Here is a 24307-nt window from a genome sequence, read left to right as displayed (position 1 = left end):
TCAAAGTATCTCCATACTAAATTTCATCAAAATAGATTGAATAGTTTACGCACAAATCATAAAAGTATACTGTTCAGTAGCCGTACATTTTTCCGAGACAAAATAATATATCCTATGTACTTGTAGTGACTGATGTAATTAAAACTAAAAACCTATTTTATTTATTCACACATATTTACACATTCACGCGTACTCAGACATACAATCACTCTCACATACCCATTAAATAATAACTAAATACTATAAATAAAATATATTTACAACTATTTACAACATATAACTAAGTAATAATTAAAATCTGTAATTAGTTAATACTTAGATTTAAATATCGTGTCGTAAGATCCCGCGACTCTTGCGCAGCGATACCGGTTTGTACAATAGGCATCGATGTACGATGTACTGCCCGACCGCCGCGCTCGCTCGTACCCGTACGGCGCTCGCTCCGCGGGCTTTCAGTTAGCGTCTAACCGTGCTATACGCAGCCGTGTGACAAATCGCTTGCTAAACTAATTTATTAATATTGTGTTGTGCGTGGTTATGTACTTTGTAATATTGACGTTAGTGAACTGGTAACTGTGACTCGTGAGAATAAAGTGGATTTATGTGATTACGTTATTTGTTTCAATAACCTATCACCGTTATCTTCATCTCAACATCTTCACCTATCACCGATCGTTCATGTCATCTTCATCGCCACCACCGCAACTCAACACTGGTGACCCCAAGAACATAAGTTACGCAACCATGAGCAGCAGCGACGACACCGTGAAATCCAAAGGATCGGTCCACGTCACGCGTCGTACGAAAAAAAGTCCGCACTACAGCACACGACACGATTACGACATGTCGTATGACCACTCCAAACTGAATATTAAGGTACCGCAGTTTTCTTCGGATGATCCCGAATTGTGGTTCGCATTACTGGAAAGCCAGTTTAATATTTATAATGTCACAGATGACTCAGCGAAATTTTCGTGTGTTACGAACAACTTGGATATTTTACATGCGAAAGCTGTTAAGGATATTATTATCAATCCTCCAGCTGTGAACAAGTATGAAAAGATTAAAAGCGAACTAGTAAGGAGACTCTCCGCGTCACGTGAATTGAAGGTCAAGCAGCTTCTTACCCATGAAGTACTTGGAGACCGAAAACCGTCGGAATTTCTCCGTCACCTTCTTGACCTTGCGGGACCTAAACCACCGGAAGAATTTATTCGCTCGATTTGGACAAACCGTCTCCCAAGTAATGTGCAGAGCATTTTAGCTTCTCAGCCCTCGCACAGTTTGGAGCAGCTAGCAGACCTGGCTGATAAAATTCAAGAAATAACCTTACCTGGTAATGTGGCCTCCACATCTTCTGTTCCTGCCGTATCTGCCTCTTCGAGTGCTTCTTCTGAAATTGCCGAGCTAAAGAAGATGGTACAAAATCTTACCTTGAAGTTAGAAGAACACTCTCGCACTGCAAACTGCAGAGCCTACCAGTCTCGTCCCAAGCATCGGCGCAATCCAGATCAACGCCCGAGGTCAAGGTCAAATTCCAGCTATCGTCGACGTCCGTTGTGTTGGTACCACGCTAAATTTAATGATCGCGCGAAATACTGCATACAGCCTTGCGATTTCGGTAGTGCGGGAAACGCAAAGGGCAGTCGCTGATGGCGACAAGCCACTGCCTCTCTTCTCCTAGTGGTCGTCTTTTCATAACTGACTGTAAGTCTAATATTCGTTATCTTATTGATACTGGAAGTGACATGTGTGTTTACCCTCGTTCCTACCTTTGTGAATACCGCACAAAAACTAGTTTTAGCCTTATTGCTGTAAACGGTACAAATATAAATACTTATGGCTATTTAGAACAAACTTTAAATTTAGGTTTAAGACGTAATTTTCAGTGGAGATTTATAGTTGCTGATGTGAGCCAAGCAATAATTGGCGTAGATTTTTTAAAATTTTACAACTTAATTGTAGATTGTCGGAATAATTGTTTAATTGATAATACTACAACTTTGTCAACTTCTGCTTGTGCCGTTAGTAATAGATGTAATATATCCTCTGTTAAAATTAATTTAGGTAACTCTAGATATCATAGTATTTTAAAAGATTTCATAGATATTACACGCCCTTCAGGCACACCTGTGGATGTCAAACACAACACAGTCCATTATATAAAGACTACACCAGGACCACCCGTCTTTTGCAACCCTCGCAGATTAGCGCCTGACAAACTTAAAATAGCCAAGCAAAAATTTGAGCTAATGCTTAATAATGGTACCGCGAGACCCTCTAAAAGCCCATGGTCTTCTCCATTACACTTGGCCCCTAAAAAAGATAGTGATTGGCGTCCGTGTGGCGATTATCGTATGTTGAATGCACGAACCGTACCTGATCGCTACCCAATCAAACATATACATGATTTTACCCATGCGATATCTGGTTGTAGAGTGTTTTCAACTATCGACTTAGAGCGCGCGTACAATCAAATCCCTGTTTTTGAGGAGGACATTCCTAAGACCGCCATTACGACTCCTTTTGGCCTTTATGAATTCCCTTTTATGACGTTTGGTCTTAGGAATGCAGGGCAAACCTTTCAGAGATTTGTTGACGAGGTAATTAGGGGATTAGATTTTTGTTACTGTTATTTAGATGACTTTTTAATATTTAGTAGAGACGAGGTAGAGCATGAAAAGCATCTTCGTGAAATTTTCTCCCGGATGAAGAAGTACGGTATCCTCATTAATACCTCGAAATGTATTTTCGGTGCTAGTGAGGTTACCTTTCTTGGCTTCAAAATTTCTGCAGCAGGTACCAAACCTCTAGACACAAAAGTACAAGCTATAAGGGATTTTCCCATTCCTAAAACTGTAAAACAGCTTCGCAGATTTTTGGGGATGGTAAACTTTTACCGTCGGTTTTTGCCTCATGCTGCTAAATTACAGGCCCCTTTGAATTCCTTGCTTTCCGGCTCAGTAAAATCCTCGCATCCAGTTAATCTTTCAGGTGACAGTTTGCTAGCTTTTGAGAAGTGCAAAGATAGCCTAGCAAATGCCGCTTTACTGGCGCATCCCGACTGCAGTGCTCAGCTTGCGCTTGTAACTGATGCGTCAGACACAGCCCTTGGTGCAGTTTTGCAGCAACTGAAAGATGGTTTTTGGCAACCTCTTGCATTTTTCTCGCGCAATCTAACCCCTGCTCAACGTAAATACTCTCCTTACGATCGGGAGCTATTAGCCATTTATGAAAGCATCAAATATTTCCGCTTTATGCTCGAAGCTAGGCATTTTATAGTCTATACTGACCACAGGCCACTTAGTTTTGCTTTTCGTCATCGGAAAGACAACTGTACGCCTCGTCAGCACCGTCATCTTGACTATATCGCACAGTTTACCACGGACGTGAGACACATTTCAGGAAAGGACAATGTTGTCGCGGACACATTGTCCCGGATCGATGCACTTCACGTGCCTATTGACTTAAGCGAGCTTGCCGTCGCTCAGGAAAGTGATCCCGAACTTGAGCATTATTTAAAAAACGAATCTTCCCTTCGTCTGCAAAAGGTGAAAATCCACGGGAGTGGCTCTGACCTTTATTGTGATGTGAGCACATCATCACCTAGGCCATTTGTTCCCACCCCGTTCCGGAAGCCGATTTTTGACAGCTTGCACAATCTAAGCCATCCAGGCGCTAACGCTTCAGCAAAATTGGTAGCTGAACGTTTCGTCTGGCCCGGCATTAGAAAAGATTGTCGCAATTGGTCGCGTCAATGCCTCCCTTGTCAACGTTCTAAGGTAAACCGTCACGTGTCTGCACCATTAGGCACGTTCAGTTTACCCCGCGCAAGATTTTCTTTTATCCACGTGGACATAATTGGCCCCTTACCCCCATCTCAGGGTAATAGGTATTGCTTGACGGTTGTGGATCGCTTCACTCGCTGGCCGGAAGTTACACCGATGGTCGATATTACCGCTGAGTCCGTAGGTAAAGCTTTGATGTCGTGGACATCCAGATTTGGATGTCCAACAGATATCGTTACGGACCGCGGGCGACAGTTTGAATCCACACTTTTCCAATATCTTGGAAAAGTGCTGGGATTCAAACATCGTCGCACAACCGCGTACCATCCCGCTTGCAACGGCTTAGTGGAGCGATTCCACCGTCAACTTAAAGCGGCCATTATGTGTCACGCGGATTCCAATTGGGTGGACGCATTGCCACTCGTTCTTCTTGGCATAAGGACTTCATTTAAATCGGATTTAAACGCCTCATCAGCTGAGCTAGTTTATGGTGAGCCTCTGCGTTTACCAGGGGAATTTTTTAATCCTAGCATTCCCGGCTTAGCTGATATTCCCGATTTTATCGCTAATTTGCGTAAATTCTCGGCTAAATTACAGCCTTCTCCTCCTTCTCGCCATAGTAAGGAAAATATTTTTATTTACAAAGACCTCAAAACGGCTGAGCAGGTTTTCTTGAGGGATGATACAGTGCGCCCCGCCCTGCAACCGCCTTATACCGGTCCTTACCCGGTAGTCGAAAGGGGTGATAAAAATTTTAAACTATTGATTAAAGGTAAAGTGGTCTCGGTCAGCATAGACCGTCTTAAACCAGCTTACATTTTAGCTGACTCGTCTCCCCAACCTATTCTCAGTAACTACGTTCCTCCCATAGTTACACCTGAACCTACTACCACACCTATTTTAAACGGTAGTCCTGAGTTAACGACCCCAGCTGTTAAAAAGACCCGTTTCGGTCGCGTTATTAAGGTTCCAAATCACTATCGCCCGTAGGCACGGGCTCTGGGGGGGAGTGATGTAGTGACTGATGTAATTAAAACTAAAAACCTATTTTATTTATTCACACATATTTACACATTCACGCGTACTCAGACATACAATCACTCTCACATACCAATTAAATAATAACTAAATACTATAAATAAAATATATTTACAACTATTTACAACATATAACTAAGTAATAATTAAAATCTGTAATTAGTTAATACTTAGATTTAAATATCGTGTCGTAAGATCCCGCGACTCTTGCGCAGCGATACCGGTTTGTACAATAGGCATCGATGTACGATGTACTGCCCGACCGCCGCGCTCGCTCGTACCCGTACGGCGCTCGCTCCGCGGGCTTTCAGTTAGCGTCTAACCGTGCTATACGCAGCCGTGTGACAAATCGCTTGCTAAACTAATTTATTAATATTGTGTTGTGCGTGGTTATGTACTTTGTAATATTGACGTTAGTGAACTGGTAACTGTGACTCGTGAGAATAAAGTGGATTTATGTGATTACGTTATTTGTTTCAATAACCTATCACCGTTATCTTCATCTCAACATCTTCACCTATCACCGATCGTTCATGTCATCTTCATCGCCACCACCGCAACTCAACATACTTTTTCGGGACTCAAAGTATCTTTATACCAAATTTCAGCAAATTAGGTCCAGCCGTTTACGCGTGATGTCGTGACCACGCGAAATATAACGTTCCGCGCAGCTTTGCCCGCGTAATTGGATATTTCACAGACAAATTAGTCCACAAAAAATAGCATATGATCTTTCACGTGGTCTTCTTCTTATCTGTGTCAAATAACAGAAAAATTGCTCCAGAAGTTCGTGAGATAAGCCCTTTTAAATAATTTCCCCCTTTCTTTCCACATTTTCCTGTATTTCTTCGCTCGTATTAGTCTTAACGTAATAAAATATAGCTTATAACCTCCCTCGATAAATGGGATATCTAACACTGAAAGAATTTTTAAACCGGACCAGTAGTTCCTGAGATTAGCGCGTTCAAATAAGCCCTTTCAAATAATTTCCTCCATTATTTCCACATTTTCCTCTATTTCTTCGCTCCCATTAGTCTTAGCGTGATAAAATATAACCTATAGCTTTTTTCGATAAATGGACTATCTAACATTGAAAGAATTTTTCAAATCGTACCAGTAGTTCCTGGGATTAGCGCGTTCAAATAAGCCATTTCAAATAATTTCTCCCGTGTTTTCCACATTTTCCTCTATTTCTTCGTTTCTATTAGTCTTAGCGCAATAAAACATAAGTTGTAGCTTTCCTCAATAAATAGGCTATCTAGCACTGAAAGAATTTTCTAAATCGGATCAGTAGTTCCTGAGATTAGCGCGTTCAAACAAACAAACAAACAAACAAACTCTTCCCATTTATAATATTAGTATAGATGAATAATTAATTATTATAGTTACCTACAATTTCAATATTATTTTGCTGTTCAAATAAGCCCTTTTTAAATAATTTCCCCCAGTTTTTCCCACACTTTCCTCTATTTCTTAGCTCCTATTAGTATTAGCGTGATAACATATAGCCTATAGCCTTCCTCGATAAATGGGCTATCTAACACTGAAAGAATTTTGTAAATCGGACCAGTAGTTCCTGAGATTAGCGCGTTTAAACAAACAAACAAACTCTTCCCAATTATAATATATAGTATAGATGTAATGCAAATCTGATGATATAGTAAATTAGATTTGGCTTAAAAAAGTATATTCCATTAGCTTTTTATTGTATTATGAGATCATTAGGTGAAAATTTGTACTTTAGTATTTAAGTATATTGGTAGCATACAAGAGGACAGCCAAATGTCACCGAATCTTACTAAACTATAATATATAACCTAAGGGGAAAATGGGGTCAAAGAATCGTCAAAATCACGCAATTAATGTATACTTCCCTAACGTCCAGTACAAAATATAGTTGAGTATTTTGCTTGGTATTCCAGCGCTACTGCGTCGGAAGTCTAATACGTTTTAACTAGCATCTGGCTACACAATGCAGGGCCGAATGGTGCCTCGTTTGGTTCCATAAATCCTCACAATAAAACATGCGCCGAATTTGCTCACGATGTGAAACAACGCAACTTTAAACACTCGTAGCTCAGCACGGAACTCTGCTAAGGAAAATGATGTTTTCTGACAGTGTAGAGTGGTTACTACAAATTGTGATAATTTTTTATATTAATTTTTTTTAATATAGTATACAAATTGCTTAAATTTAGATAAAAAAAATATCTATTAAGTATTATTAATAATCTTATTATTAGCACTGACTACCTATTCGGAGTAAAATTTATTTTTACAAAATATAAAGATAAATAATATACTTACATAATAAAATGAGACGTTACTTGGTCGGGCTATGTCAAACCAATCTTTGTCGCTATTAAATTGGTTGATCTTGAATTTTGTTTCACGTTAAGATCAAAATATAGATTTGAAAAATGAGTAGCATCACAAACACGATATATCACGTTTTACGTTGTTTATCTCAGTACACTTACAAGTATTGCAGTACAGCTTATTGTAGTATAGCTACAAGTATTGTAGCACATCTACTAGTATCATAGCGCAACTGTAAGTATCATAGCAAATCTACAAAAACGTAGCTACAAGTATCGTAGCACAGCTTCAAGTATCGTAGTACAGTTACAAGTACCGTAGCACAGCTACAAGTATCGGAGCACAGCTTCAAGTATCGTAGCACAGCTACAAGTATCGTAGTACAGCTACAAGCATCGTAGCACAGCTACAAGTATCGTAGTGCAGCTACAAGTATCGTAGCACAGCTGCAAGTATCGTAGCGCAGCTACAAGTATCGTAGTACAGCTCCAAGTATCGTAGCACAGCTACAAGTATCGTAGCACAGCTACAAGTATCGTAATACAGCTACAAGTATCGTAGTGCAGCTACAAGTATCGTAGCACAGCTACAAGTATCGTAGTACAGCTCCAAGTATCGTAGCACAGCTACAAGTATCGTAGCACAGCTACAAGTATCGTAGTACAGCTCCAAGTATCGTAGCACAGCTACAAGTATCGTAGCACAGCTACAAGTATCGTAGCACAGCTACAAGTATCGTAATACAGCTACAAGTATCGTAGCACAGCTACAAGTATCGTAGTACAGCTCCAAGTATCGTAGCACAGCTACAAGTATCGTAGTGCAGCTACAAGTATCGTAGTGCAGCTACAAGTATCGTAGCACAGCTACAAGTATCGTAGTGCAGCTACAAGTATCGTAGCACAGCTACAAGTATGATCGTGGTACAGCTACAAGCATCGTAGCACAGCTACAACTATCGTATTACAGCTACAAGTATCATAGTACAGCTAGAACTACAATAATTTCATCATACGTAAAAGTTCTACGAGAGGCTTTAAGTACAATATGAAACCTCAGTTACTATGATACTGAGCATGTAACTTCAGCATACGAGTGTTAAAGTTGAAATGTATTCATAGTATGTTAGCATTCCTTTATACGAAAAACCTTATGGTTGTTATAGCGCGTGGTCGAAATTTGAGATAACGCCATGTTATAAAGTGGCACCATGTTACGGCTGTTAATCTAGACTTACGCCATTCAATCAGTTACAACCTAGAGGTGTAGTATCATTTAAGATTCGTATTCATGGCCCTCCTTACGAATTTTCGATGTCTTACGTATTTTGGATCAGGAGATCTGATAAATATTTTTTACCCGTTCCAAGTTTTATTCAAAAATGTAATTTGAAATATGAACTACAATTAAGGCTACTTCACTGTCTTAAATAATTATCAAGAACCTTTATTATTCAATATTAAATAGATCCTTAAACAGAACTTTCAACACACAATCTGTCTTTGTTTGTGAACTCCGAGCTGGAACTCGAACATTTCCATTACCAGTTGTCGTAAAAAGTTCATCAAGCTTTTAGCTCATTCAAACAACTTTGTTTTTTCCCACTTACAATACGGATTAGGGCTTTTACTGCACAATTTATTCTTAGATATACACTTGTTATTAGAGTGTTTTTAGTTTTTTTTTTTGTTTGTTTTTAATAGTAATATTCTAAATGCGAAAGTGTGTGTGCCATAAGCCTCTGAAATAAAAATCAAAATTTGTTCACTCAAGTTGAATTTTGAACTCAAAATTTATTTGTATTCTCAGAAAAGAACATGAAAAGCAGCGAGAAAATCGATTTAGCAGTTTAAGGAATCTACATACAAAAATGGCATATCACTGAAATGAAATGAATTGAAAATCTTTTATTTCCAAATTGGTTAAAAATTAACACTTTTAGAACGTCTACATGCTCATGTATACGTTCTAAAAGTGTTAATTTAAACCGGTGGTAGGCCGGTTTACCACCGGTTCGGGAACTAACCCGGCGAGAAGAACATTCTCATCACAAACAGCACACACTAATCTACCTATCCATAAATTGGTAGCAATGTTATTATTTACCTATAGTTGGATAAGTTGGAGTCCGCGTCGAGAGTTATCCAATTAAATGAATCTCCAACTAATGGGTTAGGCTAGTTAATCACACTCTATCAATTATTTACTCACAAACTTTGGATGGTCGGAAGTTAGCTATTACCGGTAAAGCCACAGTAGAAACATAATTATAATAATGGTAGTAATTGATACTACATTATAAATGCGTAAGTGTATCTGTCTGTTTGTTACATCTTGAAACGTAAACCGCTGAACTGATTTCGCTGAAATATTGTATAGGGAAAGCACACAAGATACTTTTTATTCCGGAAAAATGTACGGTTTCCGGGCGAAAGTGTCATGAAATCAGTGTATCTAGGCATTACATATAGTATTTTACTAACTACGACCTTTTTGTTACACAGTTCATTCACCCCAACAAATATTGGCAAATGGCTGACGAGATCTAATTGATTGGGACGATTAGTCAAATCAAAATGCCTCCAAATATCCCACCTGCGGCAGGCGGGCGGTTAGGCACCGCGTAATTGAAAGGGGGAATTACCACGGACCCCACAACCATCTCAATGTTATCGAAGATATTGAGAATATTATCACTATTCTCTGCACAACGATATAACTGAACAGCTCGTGCGAAGTATCCTTAAATTGTATAGAATCTGCATCATAAGACTAGGGCTAAACGATCAGTCTGGCATCAGTTCAGTTCATCAGTCTGATCCAGATTGACGGGAGAACGATCGTGTAACCGTGTGATGGATTGATAATATTTTAATTATGTACTTTCCGGCCATAATTAGGCCTCAGTCTGAGACTGCTGAACTGAACTGATGCCAGACTGATCGTGTAACCTTAGAAAGAAATCAGTGTCCATATTGTGATGCATTATGTTAAATACCCATCAATTTTCAAGACTAACTTTTTTGTAAAAAATATCGAATGTGATTGCGATGCAGTAACTGTAAAGTGTAGTGTTATGATAAAAGAAAAATACATTTACAGTGAAGATTTAGTTGATGTCTAAAATTAAATAAGTATATTTGGTTCAGGGCTATTTATCACACGAAATTTATTACCAGTTACGACGGAGATTATTATTGGGTTTAATTTAACTTTAAAGCATCCCGACCGCTGGGCAAAGATCCCAACAAAACCGGTACCGGAAGATGGACACCGCCGCCGCGGCCGGCCTAGGAAAACATACCAGCCAGGCTGGCCAGCGGTGGCACAGGAGCGGGCACAATAGAAGACCTTGGGGGAGGCAAAGGCCTCCCCCAAGGTGTGGGCAAAGGCCCAGCAGTAGGACAGTATAAGCTAGTCAAAAAAAGTAGTATCCTTTAGTGATATCTAATGTTTTATATAGAAGACTTCTTTAATGACATGACAATGCTGGTCAAGGAGAATCATATTTTGGTCTTTGTTTTACTGAAATTAGTCTGATATATTAGTAAATATAAAATAATGTATAAAGTACTTACTAGGTACGTTTTTGTCATAGATATCTGCGATTTATAACAGTAACCATTATAAGGTCAACCAAATATTTAAAGGGTTCAAACGTTTCATTTTGTTTGTTCAAAATGAGATAAAATCGGTTTAATTACGAGCAAAAGTTGGGGCAAATACTCTTTTGATAGTACCTTCGTGCTTGGGGCTCTCGATACTCGGCAGTTTATTCGCTAAACGTGTTTTGATTACACAACAAGTAATATTACTACGGACAAATCTGTACGTTGTAACTGTTTATATCATCATCGCCCCACTTCAGCCTTTCCCAAAGTGGGGCGATAACGCCCCCTTGTGGGCGCTGAAGGTCTGAAGTGGGGCGGTGTGGGACCCAAAAAAAATAGGGGCGTTGTGTAGAGGCTTCATCATATCATATCATCATCATATCAGCCTATAGTCGTGCACTGCTGGACATAGGCCTCTCTCAATGAACACCAAGATGACCGATCTCCATGCTACTGTGTGTAGAGGCTTCGGGGGTGATTTATTGCTTCAGGATGCATTTAAAATTGAAAATGGGGGTGCTAAAATATAATTTGTTCTTAAAGTGGGCGGTAGACAAAATAAGTTTGGGAACCTCTGGTTTATATCATATTGGATGACGACCGCAACTCCGTTATGCCAAACTTATTTAATTTCTTTGTCCCTTTGTCTCACTTACTCATGATAATTACTACTTACTCTATGCTATTTATACATTATGATCATAATAATACTATTATAGTATGATATTTTTATATGTATAGTGCGCGAATCGTGGTATCAAAATGAAGGCTAAAAGGCCTCTTGACCTAACATAACCCACTTTTGTGTAAACTCTGCTTGCACAAAATATTCGAACGCATTTGTTTGATGCTTGAATTTCACTGTTATTTTAATAGCGGTTACTATACTAAAATGATAGTGATAAATCATAAAACCCTTCCATTGTCTAATGTTTGTGTGTAAATCACATATTTGGGTACTATGGAAATGACTCCTGTATGGAAATGATTCCTTCGTTTTTCATAAAAAAATACTATTTCATACAACGTGCGCTTGTACTATTTATTATTATAGATCAGCTTTTCTTAAAGCGTGGCTCCGCATAGGGCTTGTTAGAGCTCCGCGAGCAATCCATAGATTGTTTTTAAAAATGTCATCAGATGCCAGCATGGAGGCTATTCACCCAGACAAAGCATTTCATTTTGGGTCCGTCAAATATTTCGCTTTTCACAAGGGTTCCGTCCAAAAAAGTTTGAGAGCCAAATTGCATCCAGTATACTCCCTGCAAAGTTTATTGCTATGAAATATTAAAACTGAATATTTTCACGACACACTGTATTTTATTATTCTGTTAATACCAAAGGTGCCGGGTTAAATGAAATCGCATCAATTGACATGAAAAATCTGGATTTGCTGTTGGCAGCCGGCCCAGTCGCTATGGCTCACTTCATTATTATTTTATTCATGTGTAGTATACTATATTATTATTATATTTGTATTAATATAGCGAATAACTCAGCAGTTTCAATGAAAATACACGATTTGATTCTTTATTGTTATTATCTTAAACTAGCTGACCCGGCGAACTTCGTATCGCCTAACAGTCGATTGTTTAACTTTTGTATGGGAGTATAGAAAAGTGTTGTTTTTAGACTTTTTCAGGAATTTTTTTTTAATTTTTCTCTCCGTAAGAACCATCCTCGTACTTCAAGGAATATTTAAAAAAAAGAATTAGCGAAATCGGTCCAACCGTTCTCGAGTTTTGCGCTTAGCAACACATTCAGCGACTCATTTTTATATTATAGATTACATCTAAAAGTATACAACGAGAAATTTTAGTGGTTGTTTTCCCGCAGTAGAACGATTTACCTGTAGTAGTACTATCGAATAATGCATGTTATATTTTTTTGAAAATAAAAAATATATTGTATGACGTACTATGACAACTTTATGCCGACAGGCGCGAGCGGCTATGACCCGGCCGAATTTTTTTTATGATTTGCATTAAAAAAAACTTCATAATTTCAAAAAGGCCCAATCCCCTACCCTATTCCCTTCCCTACCTTCCCCTATTCCCTTCCCTTCTCTACCCTCCCCTATTACCCTATTCCCTCTTAAAAGGCCGGCAACGCACCTGCAGCTCTTCTGATGCTGCGAGTGTCCATGGGCGACGGAAGTTGATTTCCATCAGTTGACCCGTTTGCTCTTTGCCCCCTTATTTCATAAAAAAAATGTACTACTAAGATAGAATCAACCAAACCTATATTTATCAAATTGGGTATACTGCTTAAGTATTAGTATATAATTACGTAGGTACAATTTTATCTCTGCTCTCACAATAGTGTGATACAGGGGGGTCAAAAGTGCGTCGAAACGGTTCGTGTAAATAGTGTACGGCATGCGCGCGGCCTGCTGGAACTAGGCCTGTGAACTTCCGTGCGCTTTGACTTCGTAATTAAAATTCGTCTTTGAGTGCGGCAAATAGACTATTTTATTGACATAAAAACCCCTTTGCCAGCTCAAAAAATGTCGTCGCAACATAAACAATCAATACTTTTAGACGGATGTCTAGTTTAGACGGGGCGGCGTGAATAGCTAGGAATTTAATGAGGGAGCTAGCGCCTAGCGGAGGGTTTTTTAAAGCGACTGACCATTACGAAAGACAAGAGCGTCTGAATGCAATGTCCACAGCGCTGAAAGCGTGTTCGCGTTAATAATTCATCACCTTGCACCTGTGTTGCAGACTGACGTTAACGTATTGTGTATCGGTAAATAAAACATTGGAATCTAATCTTAACGTTAGGCTGAAAATAGGGCGATGCGTCGTTGTAAATAAAATATTTACTTACATCTAAACATTACTATTTTTTTATATGTTTTTTATCTATGGACGCTTCACACCACGTCAGTCTGGCCCCGTGCTAAGTACCTGAAGGACTTGGGTTACAGGTACCAGACAACGAAAATATATTTAATACTTTTATACTATACATAATATATTTAAGATTTTTATTATATGATACACATACACATCCATGAGCCAGGAACTTTGATAACTTTTTATTCCGTAGGCGGAACTCGCGACCCCCGGCTTGAGCTACTAACAGCCCACCAACTGAGCCACGGAGGTCATCACTATTCATACATAAGTTTTTGTAATTTATTGTTTGCTCAACTTTATATTAAAACTCTAAAAAGTAGCTAGACAAAAACAAACATTATTGAATCATAACATCCATGAAAAAAATGTACTTACATTTTTTATTTGTAATGTTACTAGCAAAAGGTAAGCAGTTTCTTATAAACTAACTTATGTTTCTAATAAAGCTAGGTAAAGTCTTTTTTACCTAATGCTTTATTATATCGGAAGCTTTATAGGCTTACTTGTGCTATGCTTTTTCTGTCATAAACGAGAAAAATAACATAAGCACACGAGATAAATAACATAATATTTAGCCCACTGTTAACCTTAACACTGGTGCAAATGAGCCTTAAGGCTTATTATATGTATATTATACTTTAATGTATGCAGTAACAACTTCAACTTTAAGTAGGTACCGTTAGTTTATCAATGTATTACTTACTGTTTGCCTAAATATCTTGTATGGAGAATTGCACAAATGCGCTTAGGCAATCGTATGGTCAATGAAATTAGCACGCAACCTCCATTTCTATTATCGACAGAGCCCTGTGGGAACGTAAGCGCTTAAGCCTGCGAACGGATAGTTAACGAGATTGTCCCGCTGATAAACCAGACAGACCGACCGACCGACGTTATGAAACATTAATATGTGGGAGAGCCATGCTTCGGCACGAATGGGCCGGCACGACCGGAGAAATACCACGTTCTCACAGAAAACCGGAGTGAAACAGCGCTTACGCTGTGTTTCGCCGAGTGAGTGAGTTTACCGGAGGCCCAATCCCCTACCCTATTCCCTTCCCTACCCTCCCCTATTCCCTTCCCTTCCCATCCCTACCCTATTCCCTCTTAAAAGGCCGGCAACGCACCTGCAGCTCTTCTGATGCTGCGAGTGTCCATGGGCAACGGAAGTTGCTTTCCATCAGGTGACCCGTTTGCTCGTTTGCCCCCTTATTTCATAAAAAAAAATCATCTATTAAACAATCGTATTCAATTTTTTAACCCCCGAACACAAATAAGGGTTTTAAGTTTGACGTGCCTCTCTGTCTGTATGTGGCAGTGTAACATCCAAACGGGTAGACCTATTTTGATCTTAATTTATATGCCCGAGACTAAGTTTTGAATCCGAGATTTTTTTTTAATTTGTTAACTTTTAACCCTTCGATCGTAGAAAAACGAGACACAATAGAATTTATATTATGTCTCGGTCAGTGACCGTATGGGGCTTGATGATGTATATTTTTTAAACTCGTAACTTAGTTTAAATTTCTTTTTAACTTACAACCAAATCCTAATATCATTGCTAACAACAAGTTATTGTTCAAATTATTTAAAGATCAATAAGGACTGTAATTTTTCACAATAAATATAATAACGTAATCGCCTGGAGGCACAAAGGAAAAAAAATATGAATTTTCTGGGACGTTAAGTAATTAAAGAAGTCATAAAACATTACCTATTCAATGAAAAAATGAGAGGGATTCTAAACATTTCCGGTCAAACCTAACAATACAAAGGCCTCTTTTAAAATATGGGGCACGAGAATTCCTTAATTCCTCAGTTTATATAGTCCGTACTGCGGTATTTTACCTCGAAACTCTACGATATCGTTCCTTATTCCGCCGACATAAGAGCCTACCAGAAGTAATATAAAGAGATCTGTAAGACTCAAAGCTATTTCCTGGAGAAAGTTTACTAAGAAGCGACTTAAGTAAACTCTCTACTTTTATATTAAAATAATATGAGTTGCAAATACTTTGGAATAAAATTCTAATCTTTTTTCCCCAAACCAAACATTCGATATGTGAATATCGAATGTTTGGTTTATGTTAAAGCTTTTATTTGGTTTGTATATCTTGTTTATGTTAACATAATATTCAACTACTGTTTCCTACGATTCCTTACTCCGTACGCTATGATTAATGTTGACAATTCTCAGACCTTTCCCATAAGCACAAAAAGTTTCAACACAATCGGTTCAGCCAGTCCAGTTTTAGAGAAATTTTGTAACTAGGTATATAACGCATCACGATTATATTTTGATATACAGGTTGTAACAAAACTAAGTGATAATACTTTAGGGTGTGTACGTGCTCCTTGTAAAGAGTTCACAGTGAAAGTAGCAGCGCTGAAAGACAAATTTTTTTTACTTTTATATGGGCAAGCGCCCCAGAGTCACGAGTTTCCCCATACAAAGGTGGGAAATTTTTTTTGATCTTTCACCGCTGCTACTTTCACAGTGAACTTCTCTGATTATCACTTAGTTTTGTGACACCCTGTATACAATATAAAGTTGTAGAGAAGGACATAGGCTACTTTATAAATTGTTTATTTATGCGGGTGGAGCTATGGCTCCACCCACGACCGACTTGTAAGATAGTAAAATTACAACTAACCTAGTTACAGTACTAAGATTATAATTTGAAAGAAAATAAACACTTCACCGATACGCTTATACCAGAGTACCTAACGTATTTACTTAGCAGATTAATTGTATATAGCGTGTGTATAGCGTATAATATGTACACTTCTATCAACCAAACATTGACTTAGCTAACTCGGACTAAAATGTGTTTGATGATCATTTCTGTTCAAATTGATATCCGTACTAATATTATAATTGCGAAAGTGTGTTTTTGTGTGTATCTGTTGCCTCTTAACGCCTAAGCCACTGGACCGATTTTAATGTAATTTGGTTTGTAGATAGTTAAAGCTCCGAGAAAGATTTGAAAAAATCCAAGAAAGAATTCTGCAAAAATGAACAGTTTCCGTGCACTAAACGATGATGTTGCATCTTTTTTTGTTTAACTGTTTTATAATAAATACAATAATTTACAGAAAGGTAGTAATGCTGACGATAATGATACAACTTTTATTGTTTGTGGTTCATACTATCGTAGAGCGAAAATTTGGGCGCATATAAAACTTTTATAAGTGGCTTTACATGTTTTCCGAGGCGGTATACAATATCAAGTATTATTTTACGTGGAAGCACTTATCACTTAGGAGACAAATAAAATAATAAGTTAAAGTGAGAAGCTATGTACGCATATGGAAATAAAAAATTAGTTCTCCACTTTCATCCGCTCTGGAAATACAGTCAAACAAATATAAAAGTAAACAACAAAGAACTATTATGAAAAACTTTAGGATATTTCTTAGTTACGTAGGTTTGGAATGTCTAAGAAAGATGGGATATCTTCATGGTTCCCTAAAAAATTGCTTTTGTTACTTTAGGGTCAAACTGCAGTGCAACATAGATCTCAACAGATCTATCTTTGAATTAGCCATTTTATTTTGAATGAGGAAGCCCGAAACCACGATGGGAATTATATCAATTTTATGTGTATCTTTTTGTAGTAAATACAGTTTATTTTTGAATGGGTCATTTAAATAAAATTGCATTTTATTGACGTGGCACGTTTCAATGTAAACGGACCTTAAATGTAGGTTTGGGTTGAATTAACAATTGACAGCATCAACAGAGTCGCAGTTCAAATATTAGAATTCTATATTTTTATGTATCGAGTACCGCAGAAACTAAAAAAGCAATTTAGTTAAAAACTATATAAAACAGTGCACCGCAATCACGCGACTGATGAATTTATAATAAGTTCATTTCAGCCATCACAATATAGCTCGAACTAAAAACCGGCGAATAGTTTTAGTTTTAAATTAAAACTTCGTCTAGTCTCGTTTTTAGAACTGGGTTCAAACTTTTCGAATTCGAAAACTCATAAACAAAACAAACACGGGGCATTTTAGTTCGCTCACATAAAGTTCCAAAAGTGATTATACTATTCTAGTGCAATTTAATTTAACCCAACCTTAATTAACTAATGTAAAGTTAATGGGCTCGACCGGCCTGTTAAACTAAAAAGTTATGAAATTTTAGTTAAATTCACTAAACCGGCCTAACAATAGGACCAGAGTGCATAACTCGTTGATTATAAGACTGGGCATTGTTTTAGGTCCATAACATTTATTTTCAGAACGTTTAACGTAATTTTTATATATTTTTATATTTTTCATTGTGCAGTTTAAGCATTTCAAGCAAGCTTTGATTTAATTTGACTTTGTTTATTGAAAAAATATGATTTGGTAGTAGCTGTTTTGTAAGTGCTCATCTAACCCCATGATTGATTGTAATGGTTTAAGACACATCATGCCATATATATATATATATATATATATATTCGCTTCGCTAGCGAATACTAATGTCAAATCTATACATTTTGTAGCGTTAGCGTTAGCGCTAGCGTTAGTAGAGTAGTTGCCTGATCTCGTGGAGCCAAACCGCTCTATTGCGCGGACGCATTTAAGGGCTAACCCACACGTATCACAACCGACAACCACACCAAGGTCGGGCGTATATTTCGTATTGTAAATGAACTGGACTATTCACACGTACCACATTTTGCTGTCATTATCCACCACTTGTACCGACTTCATCGCAACCACAAGCGAACTAGCGGCCAACCACATCGCAACCACAACGTTGCGTCAATGCAATGACAGTGCGCGCACACCGCCCGCAACGTAACCACATCGCAACTACTGACGACAATGCAACCACGTCGACATTTTGTCGGTACCACAACGCAACTTCAAAAAGCTGCAGCGACACCAGTCACACGTAACCACTGCTTGACGGCATTTTGTTGTTGCGACATGGTGTGGTTGTGGTACGTGTGGGTTGGCCCTTAATCGAGCCTTAAAGCTGCGTTTCCACCAGAGACGTGTTGCGAGGTATGTGTTTTTAAGATTCATAGCATCGCCGCGCCGCGTTGAGCGATGTCACGGCCAGCTCACGTCAATGAAGCGATTCCATTGGTTCTTAAAAACACATTCCTCGCAACACATCTCTGGTGGAAACGCAACCTTATAGTCCGTTTTCCGGTTATAGTTACAGCCTACATGCATGTCTTATCTGCATGCAACTTTACTCGTAAAAACAGTAAGGAAATTACCCACGAACAAGTTGTGCTAATAATCCACTAATGCGCGCTAAAACCAATAACTCAAGTTACGCAAGTTCGAACCGTTCGCGAATACATTAATAACTGTTATAACATAATTCTCGTGCATTTAACTTCGAGAACGGAGCATATTGCCAAAGTTTTCATTTTTCTTTAACCCAGTTATGTGAGTTCGGAGCAGCGGAAATTATGAAAATGTAACCTTTCCAAGTTCGGCGTACCAATCTACGAAATTGTCCTTTTTAATATTTGTAAAAAATTATATTTTACATCACGTTCATACAAAAAGTTTTTAAGACTCCATAATGCTATACAAGTAATTATCATTACTGCGTACTAACATCATGAAAAAAAACAGCAGGAGCTGGAACAGGCACACAATTTGCCGCAATAGAAAGAACTGACAGTCTTAGCGAACCCCTAGACGAGCAGGTTTATCGCGCAATATAACATATTGCGTAATATTATTGACCATCTAGGGTTGATATTGAACATCGCGCGCCTTCAATCTATATGTCAAATAAACTGTTCAATAAAATTCAAGCGTGATATATTGACAATACATTTAAATTAATCGTCAAGGGGCAGGCTTACGAATATTCGGTACGTATCTTCACATTAATTAAGCATTTTTTAATCCAAAATATGTGCACAATGAATTAAAGAAGTTTACACTTTAACTGACTGACTCGACTAGGTGTCCTTCAATATTTATACGTGGGAGAGCCATGCTTCAGCACGAATGGGCCGGCTAGACTGGAGAAATACCACGTTCTCACAGAAAACCGGCGTGAAACAGCGCTTGCGCTGTGTTTCGCCGAGTGAGTGAGTTTACCGGAGGCCCAATCCCTTACCCTATTCCCTTCCCTACCCTTCCCTATAAAAGGCTGGCAACGCACCTGCAGCTCTTCTGATGCTGCGAGTGTCCATGGGCGACGGAAGTTGCTTTCCATCAGGTGACCCGTTTGCTCGTTTGCCCCCTTATTTCATTAAAAAAATAAAAAAAACATTCAATTAAATGGTTTCATTTAATGAACGGGCCCATTCAATTAAATAGCAGATTACGACGAGATGATTGCAAAAACGTAGGATAAAACTAATTTTTATGCACCCCTATAATTATATCTATAACATAACACGATGTATATCGGTGTGGAGTTATGGAGTTTTATGCCTCTCATGAGGTAGTGCGGCACCTCGTAAACCGGGCTCTCAGCCTCACTCAATTCAATAAGCCAACATAACTTTGCATAATGTATTATGGGAAATAATGTTATGGTGAATATTATAAGAGTGATATTGCATTCGCACTGATGTGATGCATATTAAAAACTATTTTACGTAAAAGTGGTGTTATTAGTATATTTTGTATGTATGTATGGTGTGTCTAATTTTTTTTTATAATTAAGTAATTTAAAAAAAAACCCGCCAAACAACTTTAAAAAGTAATGAAATAATATTTACTGCCTTCAAGTTCAAATAATTCGTAACTTGTGTAAAGTAATATTTTAGTCCATAATTGTTGTCACGCTGTGTCGGGGGACCGCCAAGTAAACTACAACCTACAACCGCCAAGTCGCTGATTATCTCGATTCAGTTCGCTGTGAATTGATCCTTAAACTTGTTATGTGAAATCAAACATCTACATTAGCGGTCCCCCGACACACCTTGACAACAATTATGGACTAAAATATTACTTTGTACAAGTTAGGAATTATTTGAACTTAAAGGCAGTAAATATTATTTCATTACTTTTTAAAGTTGTTTTGGCGGGAGTTTTTTTAATTTCTTAATTTTATTTTATTTCATGCTTTTTAAACTTTTGTTGGTTAAAGTGCAGAATAATATGCAAAATTATTGCAGTCTATGAATGCCGTCTTGGATGAGCCCGTCAATATGAGCCCAAACATAAAACCTGAAACACTTTGGGTTCAAAAGGAGCTCGGCTTCTATAGAATCCAGGTGATGCTGTAGCAGCAGCATGCAAATATTTACTGTTTATCTACATCTTACTGATTGTCGCAATTAAAATGAGCCCAAACACGAAACCTCTGCTCTAAGTTGGTGAGGAGTTGGATATCCTATTGCTTACCAGGTGATGCTGCAGCACCAAGTCAACTTTCCAATAATGTGTATATAGTATATAATTGTATATTGTATATTCACAAATGCCACGAATGAAAATATTAAACCCATCAAATGACTGTAAGTTGCTAACGGCCTTTCATGAACCAGATAAACCCAGATTTTTCAGCAATGCGCAGGTTGATGATGATGAATTATAGCTAAGAATACTCTCGATCATGTCAGCTTTCAAACAAAAAAAAAACTAGATCAAAATCGGTCTACCCGTTTAGATGCTACGACACGTCAAACTTATAACACCCCTCTTTTTTGTCGGGGGTTAAAAATGATTTTCAACATTGCCCATAGCCGCAAAACTATGAAGATAAAATGCCTAGTAGGCTATATTATAATGAGTGCATTGTCATTATTTATAGCTTGATAATGCTGGGGATAAAAATCGAAAAATAAATATCTATTCCATTAAGTTTAAAATATTTATCTCGTGAAATCTCTTCCGAAGTATGCGGTTAAATTATTTATTAATTCCAGTTGTAATCAATTATGGAAAGCTTAAAATATAATTTTACATTTATTACAGTGAACAAATTAATTAAACTTATTTACATTTTATAAATAATGTTTGTTAATAACTTGATGTATTTATGAAAGGTACCATCGAGGAAATTGATTCCTAGGCAGATGACAGACTAACGTCATATTTTGGTCGGATCATGTCAATTCAATGTTAACTGTGATCTATCGCCTAGGTTTGACGTAACGCGAGCAAACTACGTAGGTCCCCCATCTGACTAGGAATCAACTTCTCTGATAGCACATTCCTTTGTGACTATCATCATTATTTGCCTATTTAATCAGAAAGGAAAAAAGTTACTTAATCCTGAATTGTAAAGAGGTTTTTTTTATTGCAGTCGGGTAGGGTATTTTTATAAAATTACGGAGCAAACGGGTCACCTATAATGGAAAGCAACTATGTCGCCTATCGACACCCGCAATATCAGAGTTACCGGCTTACGTTTGCCGGCCTTTTAAGAGGGAATACGCTCTCTTCTTGAAGGTTTGCACATCATATTCCGGTCTGGTCCGGAAATACTGCTAGCGACAGTTCATTCCAGAGTTAAGAGGTATATTCAAAACAATGCTGTAAGTATAAATTATGTGTGCGGTAAGCGAGAACGATTTCAAGACTCTTCTATACATTAAATTAAAATTAATTAACTACATTAGTAGTGCCTAATAATTACAAAAAGATAAATTAAAAAAAGTATGCTAAATGTCTATTTAAAATTATTCTAATGCGAAAGTTAAAAATACACGCTAGATAATGTTACAATTTGTCATATTCAGGCACCAGAAAAAACACCATTCATTAAAACTGAATAGTGAATACGACTTTTGCCTCGGTTCATGCAGTAATTCATATTTTACAAGTCATAGTGTGCAGATAACTGAAATCAGGTTTCATATTCTTCTAATGCATAGTAGTGTTATCAAAATTTTTGTACAATTTAAATGCTTACTGTATTTAGGGTAAATAAGTTCTTAGGTACTTGTGAGTGTGAGTGTTAGCTAATTAAAAGTGGCAAAGTGATTGTCTGAAACCATGATAGTATTTTAAAACATGGAAATTTTAAGGACCACTTTGCATAGGGCGATTAATGGTGAGGCTGATCCAAATTGGACTGACGCAGGCTGATCGGACTCGTGTTGTGCATTCCCGATTGCCTTCAGGTCAGAAGCATGAGGCCCTTCAGGTAGGTCTACGATCAGTCTGACCAAATTCAATAATCCTACCCACATGTGGGGGCCTTTAATGCTTCCAGACTGGCATGTTCTTGTAGCACTTTGATGATATCGTCATAGGAATGAGGACGCACATTTACATCAAATCATCCTTACTAATAACCTCTTAAGGCAAATCATCAAAAGTAGAGATAAAAATTATTGTATTTCAAATATTTTTTTAGTTCATCAAGCTGTTCTGTATGTTGCAAACAACGCGCAAAGTTGTCACCGGTCGCTACAAAATTGGTGTTAATTTCTTAAAACTTATAAGGTAAACGATAATTAATCATTATGGACTGTGATTAGCATTATTTAAGTTACTTTGGTAGTCAACTCTAACTGTTTTGTATTAAAAGTATGATCGATTTTCTCAACAGAACATACCTTTTGTCTTTTGTAATAAAACAGAGTGTTGCGAACTTTCCTGAGAGAACTGTAAGTAGGAAATAAATACAAATGAGTATTGCCATCCTCTGTATCTGGGTCTTAACTGTTTTATAGTTGGGAGTATTAGTGAAAATTACTTCCAACACTGCATTGCAGCTCCTGGAGGTATGTAAGTGTAATTAGCGGAACATTTCAGTGCTCCGCGAACATCATCTAAGTTTTATTTTATTACGAGTAAATTGCACACCTAAGTGTTATTAAATGTAGAACAGTTGGAGTACTGATTTCATAATTGAGTTTTGAATGTCGCTAGTCTGTGCCTCTACGTTGGTCTATGGTAAAGCATTAGCAAATACGAGCGTGTAAAGTACTGTTAAATTGTTTTAGACATTATTAAATAGTTAGTAAGTTCAATTTGTATAGCAGTACTATACTATAAGGCGGCCTCTCCACTTTGGTCAGCTGTAATTGACCAATGTAAATGTTATACTGTACTCGGCGAAACAAGGCGGTAGCGGTCATTGGCTCCCTGTCAAAAACTTGTCATTTTCTATACAAAGCCGCGATTGACAACATCTGACACTTCATTGTCAATCGCGGTATATACCAAATACAGAAAATGAGTACTGTATATTCTATGTGTTAGCCCATGATCAGTAATGATTATGCCATAGAAAGACGCAATCATGGTATAAATAAGGACTTTTCGTGGTGTCCATGCTTTGACCATTACCACTTTGAGTTCGCACATAACACAATCGAATTTGGTCAAACACACACTCACAAAACAAGAAAGTGGTTAAATATTCACGTTATGAGTACAATATTTTTTTGGACGAGCGACTACCCGGGTATCAGCTATAGAATTACTACCTAGCTGATCCGGCAACGTGGTTTTGCCATATAAATTATTTCTAGTATCAATACAAAAAGTAGATAAAAACCTATTCTTAGGGCTAACGAATGCACATATTTTATTTATTAAAATTGGTTGAGTCGTTTTGAAGGAGTTCGCGCACAAACACTGTGACACGAGAATTTTATATATTACTAGTTGTCCCGGTGAACTTCGTGTCACTTTAAAACCTTCCCTGGACTTCTACGAACATTTTAAGACTAAAATCAGCCCAATACGTACAGCCGTTTTCGAGTTTTAGTGCGACTAACACATTTGAAAATCCATTTTTATATATAAGA

General features: G+C 37.7%; 3 protein-coding genes across 3 annotated transcripts in view; all 3 read left to right on the top strand.

Annotated features, from left to right (window-relative positions):
- Positions 1 to 24307, top strand: part of LOC121734596 (semaphorin-2A-like) — a 394143-nt gene that overhangs the window by 62139 nt on the left and 307697 nt on the right. The gene's annotated exons all lie outside the window — the stretch shown is intronic.
- On the top strand, positions 679 to 1653 carry LOC121735034. Its single transcript, XM_042125701.1, has one exon. The coding sequence runs from the start codon at positions 679 to 681 to the stop codon at positions 1651 to 1653; it is 975 nt and encodes a 324-aa protein (XP_041981635.1).
- On the top strand, positions 3945 to 4778 carry LOC121735033. The gene has a single exon (XM_042125700.1). The coding sequence runs from the start codon at positions 3945 to 3947 to the stop codon at positions 4776 to 4778; it is 834 nt and encodes a 277-aa protein (XP_041981634.1).

This window comes from Aricia agestis, chromosome 16, assembly GCF_905147365.1.
Source record: "Aricia agestis chromosome 16, ilAriAges1.1, whole genome shotgun sequence".
In the NCBI taxonomy this organism is placed as follows: Eukaryota; Metazoa; Arthropoda; class Insecta; order Lepidoptera; family Lycaenidae; genus Aricia; species Aricia agestis.
Note: the sequence above shows the minus strand (reverse complement) of the source record. Positions and strands in the feature narration are given on the sequence as shown.